General features: G+C 40.4%; 1 protein-coding gene and 1 pseudogene across 1 annotated transcript in view; one reads left to right on the top strand and one right to left on the bottom strand.

Annotated features, from left to right (window-relative positions):
- The first annotated feature begins 6,518 nt into the window (after window positions 1-6,518).
- Window positions 6,519-19,289, top strand: part of LOC115519998 (myomegalin-like) — a 180,468-nt gene continuing 167,697 nt past the window's right edge. Inside the window, exon 1 of the mRNA XM_030323939.1 lies at window positions 6,519-6,760. Coding sequence (XP_030179799.1) covers window positions 6,519-6,760 — 242 coding nt within the window. The remainder of the gene's footprint in view (window positions 6,761-19,289) is intronic.
- Window positions 12,850-13,118, bottom strand: LOC115520003 (annotated as a pseudogene).

A 19,289-nucleotide genomic window follows, 5' to 3' on the forward strand; every position in this document is an offset into this window, starting at 1 on the left:
TCTATTTGCAGATGACTTGATATATGGAAAATTCTAAAGAATCCACAAAAAATAGAATTAATAAGTGAATTCATCAAAGTTGTAGGACACAAGATCAATATGCAAAAATCCCAATTGTATTTTTATGCACTAGAAATGAACAATCCAAAAATAAAATTAGGAACACAAGTCCATTTACAACAGCATAAAAATAAATATTTAGTTTGGGGCGCCTGGGTGGCGCAGTCGGTTAAGCGTCCGACTTCAGCCAGGTCACGATCTCGCGGTCTGGGAGTTCGAGCCCCACGTCAGGCTCTGGGCTGATGGCTCAGAGCCTGGAGCCTGTTTCTGATTCTGTGTCTCCCTCTCTCTCTGCCCCTCCCCCATTCATGCTCTGTCTCTCTCTGTCCCCAAAATAAATAAACGTTGAAAAAAAATTTTTTTAAAAATAAATATTTAGTTAATTCAACAAAAGAAGTGTAAGATTTATAGACTGAGAACTATAAAATATTGTTAAAATAAATTAAAGAAAATCTAAAAAAAGTGGAAGGACATCCCATGTCCATGGATTGAAAGATTTAATGGGATTCAAATAACAATAATTCCCAAATAATTATTAAAATAACAATAATTACATGTTCATTGCAATCCATATCACAATCCCAGCTGGTTTGTTTGTTTTGTTTTCAAAATCTGCAAGCTGATTCTAGAATTCATCTAGAAATGCATACAACCCAGAAAAGGCAAACAATCTTGAAAAAAATAACAAAGTTAAAGAACTCACACTTTTCCAACTTCAAAATTTACTACAAAAACAGTAATAAAAACAGTGTGGTACTGGAATAAGGATAGGCATACAGATCAATAGAATAGGATGGAGAGTACAGAATAAACTCATATATCTATTGTCAACTGATTTTTAACAAGGGTGACAAGATAGTTCAGTGAAGCAAAGAGTAGTCTTCTCAACAAGTGATGTTGGTACAACTGGATATTCACATGTAAAAGATTGAAGATGGACCCCCTTACCTCACACCTAATATAAAAATTACCTCAAAATGGATCATCAACCTAAATGTATGACCTAAAACTATATATCTCCTAGAATAAAATATAGGAATGAATCTTTATGACCTTGGATTCAACAGTACTTTTTTTTAATGTTTATTTATTTTGAGAAAGAGACTGTATGTGTGGGCATGGAAGTGAGGGAGAGACAGAGAGAGGGAGAGAGAATCCCAAGCAGGCTCCATGCTAAGATTGTGGAGCCCTACATTGGGCTTGATCCCATGAACCATGAAATCATGACCTGAGCCCAAATCAAGAGTTGTATGCTCAACCAACTCATCCACCTAGCACCCCCAGCAGTAGTTAAGTAATTAACTTAAATGAGACACCAAAGGTGTGGTAGGAGGATTAAAAAGATAAATTGGACTTTACCAAAAGTGAAAACTTTTTTGCTTCAAAGGACATAATCAAGAGAGTGAAAAGACAAACCACAAAATATTTGCAAATCATATATAAGGTAAAGGAATTGTATTCATTGTATCTAACAGATATTATATAGATATCTCTATATATCTTACAACTCAATAACAAAAAGGCAAACAACCCAATTAAAAAATGGGTAGTGGGGGTGCCTGGATGGCTCAGTCGGTTAAGCATCTGACTCTTGATTTCAGCTCCAGTCTTGATCTCACAGTTCTTGGGTTTGGGCTCCGCATTGGGCTCCACACTGACAGCACAGAGCCTGCTTGAGATTATCCCTCTCCCTCTCTCTCTGGCCCTCCCCTGCTCTCTCTCTCTCTCTCTCTCTCTCTCTCTCAAAATAAAATAAAATAAACTTTAAAAAATGGTAGTGGATTTTTTTAAGTAAACTCGACACCCATTGTAGGATTTGAACTGACAATCCCAAGATCAAGACTCACATGCCCTACCTACCAATTGAGCCATCCAGGCACCCCAGGTGGTGAATTTGAATAGGTATTTCTCCAAAAAAGATATACAAATAGCCAACAAGCATATGAAGTGATGCTTACCATCATTAGTCATTAGGGAAATGCAAATCAAAACCACAGTGAGATACCACTTTATGTCCACCAGGATGGCTATAATCAAAAAGACATGTAATAACAAAGGTTGGTGAGAATATAGAGGAAGTGGAACTCTCATGCACTGCTCGTGGGAATGTAAAATCATGCAACTACTTTTGAAGATAGTTTGGCAATTTCTCTAAAGCTTAGACATAGAGTTACCACGTGACCCAGCAATTCCACTGCTAGGTGTCTACCAAAAAGAATTGAAAACATGTCCTCTCAAAACTGTGTACATGAATGTCATAGCAGCATTATTCATAATAGTCAAAAAATGGAAATAATCCAAATGTCTATCTATCAACTGGTGAATAATCAAAATGTGGCATTTCCATACAATGTGATATATTTTGGGTGATAAAAATGAAGGAATTCCTGGCACATGCTACAGAGTGAATAAACCTTGAAAACATTATGATAAGTGAGAGAAACCAAACATAAAGGACTACATATTACATGATTCCATTTATGTGAAATCTCTAAAATAAACAAATCTATAAAGACAGAAAGTAGATTAGCCCTTGCCAAGGAGTGGGAGGAGGGAGAGTAGATGATGAGGATGGAAATTGTGAGTGACTGATAATAGCTACAGGGTTTCTTTCTAGGGTGAACAAAATGTTCTAAAATTAGATAGCAGTGATGGTTGCACAATCCTGGGAATATACTAAAAAAACTACTGATGAAAGCATTCAAAGAACTAAGTAAATGGAAAAATGGAAAGATACTCCATGTTCATGGACAGGAAGACTCAATATTGTCAGGGTGCCATTTCTTCCCAACTTGATCTAAAGATTCAATGCATTCTCATTCAAAATACCAGCGGGTTATTTTGTGGGTATCAACAAACTGATTCTAAAGTTTATATGGAGAGGCAAGAGACCAACAGTAGCCAACACAATACTGAAAGAGAAAGTCAGAGAACTAACACTAGCTGAGTAATCAAGACAGTGTGACATTGACAGAACATTAGGCAAATAGATCAGTGGAACAGAAGAGAAGAGAAAAGTAGACCAGCAAAATATGGACAACTGATTTTTTTATAGAGGAAGAAGGCAAATCAATGTAGAAAAGATAGTTTTTTCAACCAATTATGTGCTGGAACAACTGGACATCACATGCAAAATAAGGAATCTAGATACAGACCTTACACCTATCACAAAAATTAAGTCAAAGTAGATCATAGACCTAAATGTAAAAGCAAAACTAGAAAATGCCTAGAAGAGGGGCACCTGGGCAACTCAGTCAGTTGAGCAGCCAACTCTTGATTCAGCTCAGGTCAGGATCTCATGATTCATGGGACCCTGAGTCAGGCTCCGGGGCTGACAGCATGGGGTCTGTCTGGGATTCTCTCTCTCCCACTTCCCCACTCTGAAAATAAATAAACTTGAAAGAAAGAAAGAAAGAAGGAAAGAAAGAAAGAAAGAAAGAAAGAAAGAAAGAAAGAAAGAAAGAAAGAAAGAGAAAGGGAGAAAATGCCTAGAAAATAACATTGGAGAAAATCTAGGTGACCTTAGCTCTGGTGATGATTTCTTAGAAACAACACAGATATGAGCCATGAGACAAAGAACTAGTAAATTGAACTTCATTTAATTTTTTTTTAATGTTTATTTTTGAGAGGCAGAGACAGAGTGTGAGCAGGGGAGGAGCAGAGAGAGAAGGAGGCACAGAATCTGAAGCAGCTTCAGGCTCTGAGCTGTCAGCACAGAGCCTGATGTGGGGCTCGAGCTCATGAACCACAGGAGCATGACCTGAGCCAAAGTCGGACACTTAACCAACTCAGCCATCCAGGCATCCCACCATCCAGCAGAATTCTTAATCAGGTACCTGGGTAGAATCAGGATTTTTTTTTTTTTATCAGCTAGGGCTTCACCTGTTTTTACTGGATATTTTCTGCAGTATCATTATATTGAATTGTTCTATCAAAATTTCTGATGTCTCTCACTTTCAAACAACCCAAAATGTAATAGGACACTTAATATTAACAAAGCCAAAAAAGTTTTTTAAGTAAATTCCAAGGCAATAGAGCTACCCAAACAAAATTATGTCATCACAGAACCCAGTTTAACTCTTGGGACAATGCAAAACCACATAGCTATTTCCAAACATCATAGCAGAAATTCAATGTTGAATAGAGAAAGAAGAGAAAACCTTTTCAGTTTTAGCCTCTTTGGCTTATCAATCATTTCAGGACAATTATCTGAAGCTATGACTTGTAAACATAGTTTCAGTTGTTTATGGTACTGTGTTTAATATGTAGTGGGTGGAGGTGGAAATCACCTGTAGAAATCGTTTCCTCTCTTCCGGTGGGACACTTGAGATCTTCGTGTGTTGTTACAAAATTTAGAAATTTACAGGTTGGCAGTCTTAGTTTAGTCTCATTAAACCATGGTTTAATGAGTTTAGTGATTTTGATTTTCCACCAGCAAATCAAAACCTATTCATTTTCATTTCCCCCTTTGAAGCCCCTCTTCTGGTACCTGGGGGCTGATTTGAATGTAGGTTCTGTTTAGTGACATTAACTTCCATCCTCTCTTGTGTGGGTTCCTTTTCAGCCCTTGCAGAATGATTCCTGCCAATGCATAAAAGCTATGGAACTGATTAGATCTATGAAACTTGCCTCCTGGTCAAGATGTCCCTTTTTGTTTCAAAAACATTTTTTTTTAACGTTTATTCATTTTTTTTTTTCAGAGAGAGAGAGACAGAGTGTGAGCGGGGAAGGGGCAGAGAGAGAGGGAGACACAGAATCTGAAACAGGCTCCTGGCTCTGAGCTGTTAGCATAGAGCCCAAAGTGGAATTCAAACTCCCTAACCCTGAGATCATGCATAACCTGAGCCAGAGTCAGCAGCTTAACAGACTGAGCCACACAGGTGCCCTGAGAGGACTTTATTTTACAGGAGTGGGATGGACCTAATGGAGAAGGCGAGGCCAAAGATATAAAGACAACAAAAGAGGGCGACTCTTGATTTCCACTCAGGTCATGATCTCATGCTTCGTAAGCTCGAGCCCTGCGTCACGTGGCTTTCCACTGACAGTGTGGAGCCTGCTTGGGATTCTCTCTCCCTCTCTCTGCCTCTCCCCTGCTCATTCTCTCTCTCTCTCTCTCTCTCTCTCTCTCTCTCTCTCTCTCAATAAATAAATAAAACTTAAAAAAAAAAGAAAGACAACAAAAGATAATTGAGAATCTCTAGCAGGGACAGGAGTGGTAGGGTAAATTGGGCAGGTAAGACATAATGGAGGGAAAAAAGAGGTAAAGATATAGATTAAGCTGGGAGGTTTGAAAGAATGATGAGATACTGGGTAGTGTCATTTTCTGGAGGCATTTGGAATCATGATAAGAGGCACCTTAAAATAAAGAAACAGTCAAGAAGTTGAATTGACTGGATGAGATGCATGAGTGAGAGAGATAAATCTCTGACCACTCCCAAATTTGGGGCTTGGGCAATGGGTGGATGATAGTGTTGGAGTACAACAACAACAACACAGATTTGGGAGGAAAATGTGTTAAGGATGAGTTCCTCTGTTTACATGGAATCCATCAATAGTGCATATTGCATAAGGCATTTTGCCTCTGAACTTTGGGATCCACAGTGCCCACTACAAAGATAAACCCGCTCTTCTAAGCCTTGTGTACATAAAATAGTGTCACAGAAGCATTCTGCTCTGCTAGGGTCTCACTAGCTTCCTTCCTTAGTGGACTATAAGAAAAGGCTTTCAGAAGGAACATGAAGTGGAGAATTTATTTGACCTATGAACTTTTTATTTTTTAACCATGACTACATTCCCTTGACTGGATATTGGATACCAAGCTATATAGGCTTTACTAGGAGTTCTGCATGAAAAATGGCGATCCAAAAGTCTCAAATGAAAGGAAAACTGAGGTTATTTAGGAAGAAGATTTTTACAACAACTAAAGGGAAAATTGAGGGGATAAAAGAGTTTAAGAAGGAGAAACAGGGAAAGTGGGAGAAAAGGGGTTCGCCAACAGCCTGGGGAAGTAGTGATTCTGAGGAAAGAATAATGTAACATAGAAGACGATGACTGAGTTGGAGGGAGGAGGAAGACAAACCCCGGGAAAATTTGGAGAGAGGGAGTGTGAAAAGGAGAAACTTTTTAAGGTTGGAAATTGAGGTCGGTGACCATGGAGTGGATAGGAAGACGAAAAAGAGTGCCATGTGGGAATGAAAAGGTTTCCAGGTTGAGGTAGTGGGTGGAGAGAGGATGGGGTGATGATAGAGGGTGAAGAGACCGCGGGGGGTGTTTGTGGGCGAGGGACAAGAGCAATCTGGGAGAAGCAGGTGGCCGAGGCAGCCGCGGAGCAGGCCTGGTCCTTCCAGGTTTCCGCCGCAATCCGCGCCTGGAGGATGCTCCCTGGCAGCGCGCGAAGACCGTGGGGAAACCAAGCAGGGTCGGTCACCGGGACAGGCGCGGCCAGGCCCGGGAAATCCATGAAGAGGACCGAGAGCGGGTCCTGCTGCCGCCGCCGCCGCTGCGGCTGCAGCTGCTGCCGCCGCGCGTCCCGCCGGGCGCACCGCGCGCCCTACTGGCCCGGGGACGCGGCTCGAGCCCCACCGCCCTCGCGGCGCTCCCCTGGCCGGGCACGACGGCGTCCCGAGGCGGCCGGGAGCTGGGCGGCGGCGGCCGAGGAGGAGGAGGAGGAGGCAGCCGCGGCGGCCGCACCCTGGATGAGGTGAGAGCCCCGCGGGAGCCCCGGAGGCTGCGGTCCGCGCGGGGAGCGGGGGCGCGCGGCGCGCTGGGCGGGAGGACCGTTCCCGGGGCTGGGCCCCGGGGGCTGAAGGGGTTGGCGCCGAGGGCCATCAGCTAGGACAGGGGTTGGAGGGCACCGGGCAGAGGGTTTGCGGGGCGTTGATGCGGCCGGTGGCGGGGCAGAGCGGAGAAAAGCCAGTGGGGGAGTTGCCTAGAAATCAAGGTGTGGCTCCGCGTTATACCGGACTAAAGCTGGGGAAACGCGTCGCTGTCCCATCCAAGGTCTTTGCCGGATGCGTAGATGCCCGTTTTGTTGGTGGAGATGAGGTTGAAGGCCATGTCTGTTGATGGAGAGATGAGCACATGATGCAGAAGGCCATGCCAGGGTGGAAGCATTAGGGAAGGTAAAAGCAGATCAGGAAACGCGCGCGAGTACGCGCTGCTTTCTCTCACACCCTCTTTATCTGTGTATCTATATAATTTTTATTTATCTAAGAGACAAACAGCACGGTGGGGTTGGTGATGGTTCTTTCTTCCTAGGCCACCTCTCTTCCCCTGCAGAGCTGTGGCCATGCCTGTTGGCCGGATGAGGCGTGCAGGACAATCTCCACGTAACCCAGCCCCTTCCTTTGCGCTGAAATGGAAGACTGGACAGATTAGGCCCACATTTTCTTCATGTAGCATCAGCAGGACAAAAATCTGCCATGCATATATGTTTTGGAAAAGAGATTGTGCTACCGCCGTTTTTGAAACAAGCCTTTCCTTGCCTTAGCATTTTGAGCTTACTCTTTTATGGGAACCCAGGAGTGCCAAATCATACTGCAGGGCAGTGGTGGCTTTGGTCTCTAAGCTGCCGTCTACTAACTGGGAAATGAAAAAAGTAACTTCGTTTCTCTGGGCCTCAATTTCCTATGCATAAAATCACGATTTGGATCTTTTGAGGATTAATTACAGAACGAAATATTAATGGAATCTGTTTTCTGTGTTCAGGACTATGCTTTATTTGTGAATTAGGAAACTAGTTTATTCACACTTCGTTGTATTTACTCATCACACTGCCTACTGTGAGAAAACTGAGTCAAAGTCATTCAATTGACAGTGCTTAATGGAATCATATGTCTATTAAGATACCCATAAAAAATTACTGCTTTTAAGAAAGTATGAGGCCACACCTAAAACTAATATAACACTGTCTGTTAACTAACTGGAATTAAAATTAAAACTTAAAAAAAATAAGGAACAAGGCAAAAGTATTCATTATTTGATTTTTTATAACATGGAATTTTAGCCCAAACAATTACTTTTTTTTTTTTTTAACATGTGTATCTCTGCAGTGTTGAATAGTTTTCACAGACTACTTTGGGTTTTTTTTTTTAAAGCTTGAAACAAAAAAATTTTAATCTGAACATATATCTATAATTTAAAGTCTTTTTAACTGTTTATACATACACTGTGGTGAATGCTTTTCATCAAAAGAGCAATGCTATTGCAAAATTTAAAATGGATCATGACTCATTATAAAGATGTGATTTTTTTTTTTTTTTTACGGTCTTTGGTAACAAAAAGTTACCAAATTAGAATTTGGTTCTCTACATTGTGGTTTAATTGTTTAAATAGACAGCACACTTTATTTCCTTAATGGCTATTCATCTGACAGATCTCCGTATTCATCTTAGTTGATGTAACGAGGAGCCTTGAAATGTTGTTTTTTTTTTTTAACATTTCAGGAATTCCCAAATGAAACTGTGTCAGGAACTTCACTGAGGTTGGTGCTACTCTGACCCCCATTGAAAAATTCTCTAGGAATGCGCAGCATTTTTTTTTTTAAGTTAAGTTATTTATTTGAGAAAGAGAGAGCATGAGCAGGGGAGGGGCAGAGAGAGAGGGGGAGAGGGAGAATCCCAAGCAGGCTCCGCACTGTCACTGCAGAGCCAGATGCAGGGCTCGAACCCATGAACCATGAGATCATGACTTGAACTAAAGTCAGATGCTTAGCCAACTGAGCCACCCAAGCACCCCTGTGTGGCATACTTTCATTTTTTATTCTTTTTTAAGGAGCCTTCACCCCCAACGTGGGACTTGAACTCACAACTCCACAATCAAAAGTCAAATGCTCTACCAATGGAGCCAGCAGGGTGCTGCCCCTTTACTTTTGAAAACACACCTGTCTTATCTACAGTATTAGAGGTTAATGAGTATGAGAGACTTGTCCTTGAGAAGGGGCGTTTTTGGTATCTAATTTTCTGACTATCAAATCAGTTTTAAAAATGGAAGAAAACACCTCTGCACATTACCCAGATTCAATTTACTTCTGTTATTTATTGAGCAACGATGGTGGAGGCCAGGACAAAACTGGATGCAAAACTGCCCTCAAGTAGCTAAGAATCTATAGTTCTACACCAGTTATGGAGTAAGTGCTATAACAGAAGGGTGAAGTGGGGAAATGAGAAATAAATAAATTAATTAATTAATTAATTAATTAATTAATTAAAAGGATCTCTTCAGGGAAAATGGACTGTGTCTTAAGAAGCCATACAAGGTGACATTATCTTGGAAAATATGTTAGAATCTGGTCTTGGGGCACCTGGGTGGCTCAGTCGGTTGGGCGTCCGACTTTGGCTTAGGTCATGATCTCACGGTTCGTGGGTTCGAGTCCTGCATTGGGCTCTGTGCTGACATCTCAGAGCCTGGAGCCTGTTCAGATTCTGTGTCTCCCTCTCTCTCTACCCCTCCCCCACTCTCTCTCTCTCTCTCTCTCTCTCAAAAATAAGCATTAAAAATTAAAAAAAAAAAGAATCTAGTCTTACCTTGTCGAGTCTGTTTCTCAGGCTGATATTAAACAAATCCACAAGACTGCTATCTAAACCCAGAATGACAAATTATTATGAGGATTTATTCTCAAAAATTAAAATGAGGATTCTAACATCTCGGGGAACTAGACCCTCTTCTGTTACTCTAGTAAGTTCTCTTGGCATACTTGCCACATTCGGAAAACAAATTATAACCAAAAAATTGTTTATGAAACTTGAATTTAAAACAAGGCAAAGTAATCAGTGGATTCCAGATTTTGTAAACTTTAATAGCTTTAAACAGAGTAACAGGATACAAATGGGTTCTTTATTCCCCGGATGGTGAGCGTGCACCTCTCTTCTCATGTACTCCCTCTCTGTTTCTATCTCTGACCCACTAATATTTTCAATTAGGTAATAATCTGTTTGGCTCAGGAATCCTTGTGTGGTTCCAAGTGCTGGCACATCTTTTCTCTGAACCGGTTTGTCTTAATTGTAAACTTTACATTTCAGAATGCAAGCTTACTTTCTTTTAGGTGAAATTCATGATGGGGGTAAGGAAGTGGGGTCAGGGCATTTTGTTACAGCACCTACATGCTGGCATTATGAGCCAGATGGTTAATGGCTACTGAATGTGGTGCTAAGAACCAGAGGACCAGAGAGGGCTTCACACACACACAGGAGGTGAATTTTGTCTGGCCTAACAAAATAATGAAGCCAGGGTTGGGTGGGAAGCAAATTTTAGCAGAGGGATAAAAACAGATGTATGGCCCTGGGAAAATGCTTTCTTGAAGTGAGACCCTGGATAGAACTTTTCAATGAGGATTTAATTCAAAAGTGATCCTCTCTCGGGGCGCCTGGGTGGCTTGGTCGGTTGAGCGTCCCACTTCGGCTCAGGTCATGATCTCACAGATCATGGGTTCAAGCCCCACATCGGTTCTGTGCTGACAGCTTACAGCCTGGAGCCTGCTTCAAATTCTATGTCTCCCTCTCTCTCTGCTCCTTCCCCACTCTTGCTCTGTCTCTCTCTTTCCTTCAAAAAGAAATAAAAACATTAAAAAATTTTTTTTTTCAGAAGTGATCCTCTCTCAAGTATACAGTTGTTTAAGAAGAGGAATTAACTGAGTTGCCAGCTGCCTCTGGGTGCATTTTTGAACCCTAGCAGTTTGCATGTTTAGGTGGATAACCTGGAACCAGCAGACAACTGTTGGGGGTAATGATGTCAGAGAAGGTTAACTTTCTAACATCAAACTTCAACCATTATGTCTCTTTAGCCATCTCTCTTTTTGTCATTATTATTTTGTTACTGCTGTATTGAGATATAATTGACATAAAATAAACTGGGCAGATTTGGGGCGCCTGGGTGGCTCAGTCGGTTAAGCATCCAACTTTGGCTCAGGTCACGATCTCATGGTTTGTGAGTTCGAGCCTTGTGAGTTCGAGCCCCGCATTGGGCTCTATGCTGACAGCTCGGAGCCTAGAGCCTGCTTCGGATTCTGTGTCTCCTTCTCTCTCTGCCCCTCCCCACTTGTGCTTTGTCTCTCTCTGTCTCTCAAAAATAAATAAATGTTAAAAAAATTTTTTAATAAACTGGGCAGATTTAAAGTGTACGATTGGAAAAGTTTTGATACATGCATGTATCTGTGAAATTATCACATGCTTATCATCCCCAAAAGTTTCCTTCTTCCCTTTTATAATCCTCCCTGCTGTCTCGTGCCCCCCTCACACACAGGCAATCAACCACTAATCTGCTTTCTGTTGCTCTGTTAGTTTGCATTTTCTAGAAATTTATATACATGGAATCATATAGTAAGTACTCTTTGTTTCTGTCTGGCTTCATTCACTCAGTATAATTATTCTGAGTTTTATCCACGACGTTGTGGGTAGCAATAGTTTGTTTTCTTTTGTTACTGAGTAGTATTCCCTTGTATGGATATGCCACAGGTTGTTTATTTATACACCAGCTGTTTTATTGTTTCCAGTTTTTTGGCTATTACAAACAAAACTGCTGTGAACATTCATGTACAAGTCTTTTTGTGGACCTATGCCTTCATTTTCTTAGGTAAATTTCAAATAGTAGAGTAGTAGGCATATGTTTAACATTTTAAGATACCACCAAACTCTTTCTCAAAGGGATTGTACCTTTTTATTTCCCATTAGCAATATATGAAGGTTCCCACTTCTCCACATTCTTGTCAACACTTATCATTGTCTGTCTTTTTTATTATAGCCATTCTAGTGTGTGTGAAATGGTATCTTATGGTTTTGATTTGCATTGCCCTAGTGACTACTGACGTTGAACATTTTTTGTCCTTAATTACCATCTGTATATTTTTGGTGAAGTGTCTATTGAAATCTTTTGCCCATTTTTTTATTGAGTTGTTTGCTTTTTTTTTGTGATTAAATTTGGGAGTTCCTACGTATCTGAAATACAAGTCTTTATTATAGAGGTACTTTGTAAGTATGTTGTCCCAATCTATATCTTGTCTTTCTATGTTAATAAGTGTCTTTTGAAGACCAGATTTCTTCAAATCAGATCTTTAAATTTTGCCAAATAAGCCCAAACTATCAAACTGTTCTTTCATGTTCTAAGAAAGTGCTGCTTAACCCAAGATCACAAAAATATCCTCCTATGTTTTCTTCTAGAAATTTTATAGTTTTACATTTTATGCTTGGTTTATGATTCATTTCAAGCTAACTTTTGTATGAGGTACAAGGTATTGATCAAGGTTCATTTTTTGCATATAGATTTCCACTTATTCCAACATTGTTTGTTGAGAACTCTGTTCTTTCTCCATTTAATTTCCTTGGCAATTTATTGAAATCTATTGATCAAATATATGTGGGTCTATGTCTGAATTTTCTCTTCTGTTCCATTCATCTATTTGTCTACTTTAAGACCAATACCATTTGTTTTGAAGTCCACTAACTTTATTGATATAAAAAACTTTGCAAAGACATAAAAGGAGCCACATAGCATAAAACAGACTAGAGACGGAAGTGGGGGTGAGGGAAAGGCTGGGAATCCACTCAGACAAGCTGATAATTGTCTACATGAAACTGGCAGGGGAAGAAGAAGGGAGATGCATGTAAGAGTCCGAATTCCAAAAAAGCTGAAATGGGGAGGGGAGAGAACTCCCCGAAGATCTTGAAGTATATCACAGGTGAGTATGACAACAGCAATATCTTCCTTCATAGAGGACGGGGGGGGGGGGTCCCCACATGGCTGCAAACTCTGGAGACCCAGTGCTGGGACTAGAGATTGGGGGCTCCCTAGAGAGCCTCACAGAAAGGTGTCACACCACTCTGGGAGGCACCCGAAGCAGTCCCAGGATTGCGGGGCATTGGCACCGTGTGTGTCCTTGAGCCATTCCCGAAGAGATCTTCATCTTTCTTTAGCACCAGAAACTGGCCAAGGACACCACGTAGGCCTTGTCAAAGCCCCCTTCCTCCAGCTCCTTGTCCAGAACTCCACTGATCCTGGCTAGACTCCCTGTTGGCTCTTCCCCCATGGGCTCTGCCACAGACTCTGTGCTTTGGGGAGGTTGTCATCTTGATCAGCTTAATTGTCAGCTCCTCCCGCCGCCCAGCTGCTCCTACTGATACCTCAGCCCACTCCATGCTGTCTTGATCACAGCAGCTCTTTATAAGTTTTAAAATCTTGTAGCGAAAGTCCTCCAACTTTGTCCTTCTTTTTCAAAATCATTCTGGCTATTCTAGGTCCTTTGTATTCTCATACACATTTTAGAATCCACTTGTCAGTGTAGACAAAAAGCCTGCTGGTGATTCAACTGGGATCACATTGACCCTATAGACTGATTTGGAGAGGATCAATATTTCAAAAATATTGAGTCTCCCAGTCCATAAACATGGTGCATATTTCCATTTATTTTGATGAGTGGTTCTCAGTTGGGGGTAACAGATATAACAGTATCTAGACACATTTTTGTGGGATTTTTTGGGGATGTGTGTGTGTATTTGGACACATTTTTGTTTATCATACCTCAGGGCAAGGGTGATTCGGGCATCTAGTAGATGAAGGTCAGGAATGCTGGTAAACGTTCTACAAAGCACAGAACAGTCCCTACAATGAAGAATTATCCAATCCAATAATAATAATAATAATAATAATAATAATAATAATGTCTTTAATTTCTCTCACCAGTGTTTTGTTTTTAGTGTATCCTAGTCACGTATCTTAGAGACACATATGCCTAGATTCTTCATATTGTTGATTCTCTTATAGTTGATAATATCTTACAATTTTCAATTTCTGATTGTTTATTGCTAGTTTATATTGATTTTTCCCTATTGATTTTGTATCCTGTAGCTTTGCTAAATTCACAGTTTAGTTCTAAGAGATTTTTTTTATAGATTTGATAGGATTTCTACATGATGATGTCGTCCCCCCAAGAAAGAGAGATGATATTTTAATCCTCTTTCCAATCTCTATGTCTATCTGTCTGTCTGTTGTTTGTCTTTGCCTTATTGCACTAGCTAGAGCCTCCAGTACAAAGTTAAATTGAAATAGTGAGAGCAAACATTTCTGCCTTGTTCCTGATCTTAGGAGGAAGGCATTCAGTTTTTCACCATTATGTGTGATATTACCTGCAGATTTTCCATAGGTGCCTTTTATCACATTGAAAAAGTTCCCTTCTGGTCATAGTTTTCTGAGGATTTTCATTAGCAATGGATGCCTAGTTTTACATCTGTTGAGATTATTGTATCATTTTTTCCTTCTACATTCTGTTAATCTGGTGAATTGCAATGATTGATATAAGAATGTTAAAATTGGGGCATCTGGATGCCTCAGTTGATTGGGCGTCCAACTCTTGATTTTGGTTCAGGTCATGATCCCAGGGTCATGGTATTGAGCCCCAGGTCTGGCTCTGTGCTGAGCATGGAGCCTGCTTGAGATTTTCTTTCTCTCCCTCTGCCCCTCCCTCCCTCTTTTTCTCTCTCTCTCTAAAATTAAAAAAAAAAAAATGTTAACATCAATGTTGGGTGCCTGGGATAAATCCCACTTAGTTATGATTTACTATACTTCCTATATATTGTTGGATTAGATCTGCTAAAGTTTTGTTAAGAATTTTTGGGGCACCTGGTTGGCTCAGTGGGTTAAGCATCTGACTCTTGGTTTCAACTCAGGTCACAATCTCACCGTTCGTGGGTTCGAGCCCCGCATCAGTCTCCGTGCTGATGGTGCAGAGCCTACTTGGGATTTTCTCTCTCCCTCTGTCTCTCTGCCTCTACCCCACTCATGATTGCTTGCTCTCTCTCTCTCTCTCTCTCTCTCAAAAATAAGTAAACATTTTAAAAAATTAAGAATTTTTGCATCTGTGTTCATGGGGGATATTGGTTTGTATTCTCTATTTACAATAACTTTGTTTGGATTTTGTATAAGGACAATATTGGCCTCAAAAAATGAGTTGAGGGCACCTGGGTGGCACAGTCGGTTGAGTGTCCAACTCTTGGTCTTGGTTCAGGTTATGGTCTCACAGTTCTGGGTTCAAGCCCCACATCAGGCTCTGCATTAATGGTGCGAAGTCTGCTTGGGATTCTGTCTCTCCTTCTCTCTGCCCCTGCCCGCTTGCCTGCACACTCTCTGTCTCAGAATAAATAAATAAACTTAAAAGAAAAAAGAGTTGGAATTCCCACCTCTTCAATATTGGGGGAGAGTTTGGGTAGAAATTGCATTATTGCTTCCTTAAATGTTTGATAGTATTCACTAGTAAAGACTTTTAAGCCTAGATTTTCCTTCTGGGAAGGTTTTTAATTACAAATATAATTTCCTTAATAAATATAGGTCTATTTAGCTTATCTGTTTCTTCTGGGGAGAGTTTTGTTAATTTGTGTCTTCCAAGAAATTTGTTCATTTTTTCTAAGTCGTCAAACTTATTGCCATAAATTTAAAAATTTTGCAAATTGAAACATAATTTTCTTATTAGTCCTTTAGTATTTGCAGAATCTGCACTGATGTCACCTTTCTCATTCTGCATATTGGTTATTTGTGTCTTCTCTTTTTGTTTCGATAAACTTGATCTGAAATTTATCAGTTTTATTTACCTTTTCAGAAAACCAGCTTTGGCTTCACTTAATTTCTCTATTGTTTTTAGTGTTTTGAGTTTATGTGCTTTACCCCTGGTCCTTATTATTTCCTTTCTTCTGCTTACTTTGAATTTCATTTGCTCTTCCTTTTCCAGTTTCTTAAAGTGGATGGCTAGATCATTGATTTAAGACCTTTCTTTTCTACTTCAACTTCTTTGGTTCTGTAAATTTCATTCTAAGTACTGCATTAGCTCTATGCCACAAATTTTTATATCTCCTGAATTCATTTTCATTCAGTTTAAAATACTTTCTCTTTTCACTTTTGGTTTCTTCTTTGCTCTGTGGGTTATATAGAAGTGTGTGTCTTGTTGTATGGAAACCAATTTGACAATAAATTTCATTAAAAAAAAGAAGTGTGTGTTTAGTTTCAAGACATTTGAAAATATTTCAGACTTCTTTCTGCTACTGATTTCTGACATAATTCATTTGTGGTCAGAGAGCACATCTTGTATGATTTGAGTTCTTTTACATTTGCTGAGAATTGTTTTATGGCCCAGATTATGATATGTCTTCGTAAATGTTCCTTGTGCACTGGAAAAACATGTATCCTGCTGTTGTTGAGTGGTGTGTTTTAGAAAGATCTTTAGATCAAGTTGGTTCATTATGTTGTTCAAATTTTACATATCATTATTGACTCTGTAGCTAATTTTTTATCAATTATTGAGAGAGGTATGTTAAAATTTATTAATACAAATTTCAAATTTGTTATTTCTCTTTGCTTTCTGTATTTTTAAAAAAGATTCCAGGGGTGCCTGAGTGGCTCAGTCAGTTGAGCGTCCAGCTCTTGATTTGGACTCAGGTCATGATCCCAGGTTGTGGGATCTCTTCTCTCTCCCTCTGCCCCTATGCCCCACTCATGCACGCTCTCTGTCTCTCTAAAATAAAATTTAAAGTAAATAAATAAACAAATAAATAAATATTAAAAATAGAAGATTCCAAAACGAAGCTTTATTAGCTACATAGCTTCTCCGTGAGTTACCATTCTCCTTTTTTATTTTGTTTTTTTTTTTCTTTAAAATGCTAAACTCAATGGTTTTATCTTAAGTTGTGCAAAATATTGGTATTACAGAATGCTGAAATATTTTTATGTCACTCAAAGGTTAACTGAAACATCTGAAAGGAATTTTTTTTTTTTTTCAACGTTTATTTATTTTTGGGACAGAGAGAGACAGAGCATGAACGGGGGAGGGGCAGAGAGAGAGGGAGACACAGAATCGGAAATAGGCTCCAGGCTCTGAGCCATCAGCCCAGAGCCTGACGTGGGGCTCGAACTCACGGACCGCGAGATCGTGACCTGGCTGAAGTCGGACGCTTAACCGACTGCGCCACCCAGGCGCCCCTGAAAGGAATTGTTTTTATAAAAACATTAAAATATTAATTATTTTGGGGTGCCTGGGTGGCTCAGTCAGTTGAGCATCCGACTCAGGTAATGATCTCACAGTCAGTGGGGTTGAGCCCCACGTCGGGCTCTGTGCTGACAGCTCAGAGCCCGGAGCCTGCTTCAGATTCTGTGTCTCCCTCTCTCTCTGCTCCTCCCCTGCTCATGCTCTGTCTCTCTCTCAAAAATAAATAAAGATTAAAAAAATTAAAAATATATATATTATTTTTTACATATCAAATAGAATTTAATTTTTGTTTGTTAGCCTATTATATTTTCATTTTGAAAGTAAAATATATCCAAAAGAGTCTAAGTAATTGGTTTTGGGCATTTCTATACCACAAAAATTTTATTTATTTATTTTTTAATTTTAAAATTTATTTTATTTTACTATTATTATTTTTAAATGTTTATTTATTTCTGAGAGAGAGAGAGAGAGAGAGAGAGCGCGCGCAGGCCAGGAAAGGACGGAGAGAGAAGTAGACACAGAATCTGAATCAGGTTCCAGACTCTGAGCTGTCAGCACAGACCCGATGCGGGGCTCGACCCCACTGACGGTGAGATCATTACCTGAGTCGGATGCTCAACCGACTGAGCCACCCAGGCGCCCCCACAAAAAGTTTTTTGATAAGCACATCCTGATACTGTGCTAGAGGCAGAGTTATTTCGTTTCTAGATTAGCCAATCTCCTTGTTATACATTGTATGGCAAACAGTTAGAGCACCACCCACAGTTTTAGACTTCAGTCTGTATTACCATTCTTCCCAGAGGTTTGCTCCTGGTGGTATAAAGAAGAGAAGTAGCAGTATGGACAGTTTGAGGACTAAGCCTTGAGAAGATAGCAATGAGATAATAATGCCTTTCTAAATTGAATCAACATCATTAGAACTGCTATGGACATGAGCTTAAAGTGCCTTTTCGTCCCCTTTCCTAAAATGTGGAGACTCCATTTATCCCTAACCTAATGCAGGTACCATGGACCATATTTCCAGTGCCCGTTGTGATTAATAAATCCTAATCTTTTCATTAATCTGAAGGAGAGTCTTTTAACTTTGAAGGATACCCGAAAGAGCTTTATTGCACTTCAGAATTTGAAAGTGCCCTGAAATCTGTCCTTTAAAAAATTCTCTGTACTTTTTTTTGTGCTATAAGAATCTTAGATGCATTAAAGAAAAGATTCTTATGTGTGTTAGCCTGTGATTTTTATCTCCAGCAAATATAAATTATACCTAAACTTTAATTTTAAACATTTTTTAAGTTTATTGATTTATTTTGAGAGAGACAGACAGATAGAGAGCAAGTGTGAGCAGGGAGGGGGCAGAGACACAGGGAGAGAAAGAGCCTGACGTGGGGTTGGTCTCTGGAACCGGAAGATCATGACCTGAGCTGAAGTCAAGAGTCAGACGCTTAACTGAGCGCCCCGGGTGCCCCAGAAGTTGATTTTATTCTAAGGACATTGGGAAACGAAGGAAGGGTTTGAAGCAGAACCATGATATGATCTGGAAAAATAGTTAAAAATATCACTGTGCTTTTGTAGAATACACTTTGAGAGGCCAAGAGTGGAAGCAGAGGAAGCTGCTTTGAAGACTGTTGCAGTAAGTAGACCAGGTGTGAGATAGGCTGATTCATATAGGGTGACCGTATAGTGGTCAGGCTGGTAAGAAGCGAACAGATTCCAAATATATTTTGGGGGGCAGAGCCAACAGAATCAATGGGGTATTGGATGAGGGGAATGAAGTTTAAAAAGGAAACATCACAGACCTATTTATTTATTTTCAACGTTTATTTATTTTTGGGACAGAGAGAGACAGAGCATGAACGGGGGAGGGGCAGAGAGGGAGGGAGACACAGAATCGGAAACAGGCTCCAGGCTCTGAGCCATCAGCCCAGAGCCCGACGCGGGGCTCGAACTCCCGGACCGCGAGATCGTGACCTGGCTGAAGTCGGACGCTTAACCGACTGCGCCACCCAGGCGCCCCACAGACCTTTTTAAAAAGAATGACTTAAACCCAAAACTGCTCTAAGAAAATGAAGTCTATTTACACTAAAGATTTTTTTTCCTATTAATGGAAAAAAAGAAGATTAGTTTTCCCCCACAGCCTCAGGAATTAGTTCAGGGATAGGCACTGGACTCAAACGGGATTCTTCAGGGGCCTCCTAAAAGATGCAGCCTCTGTGCTAATGCATGTGGGCCTCAGAGCGTAGGGCCTGCTGGCAGATAACTCACTGCCTTGCAG

Source organism: Lynx canadensis, chromosome C1 (genome assembly GCF_007474595.2).
Source record: "Lynx canadensis isolate LIC74 chromosome C1, mLynCan4.pri.v2, whole genome shotgun sequence".
In the NCBI taxonomy this organism is placed as follows: Eukaryota; Metazoa; Chordata; class Mammalia; order Carnivora; family Felidae; genus Lynx; species Lynx canadensis.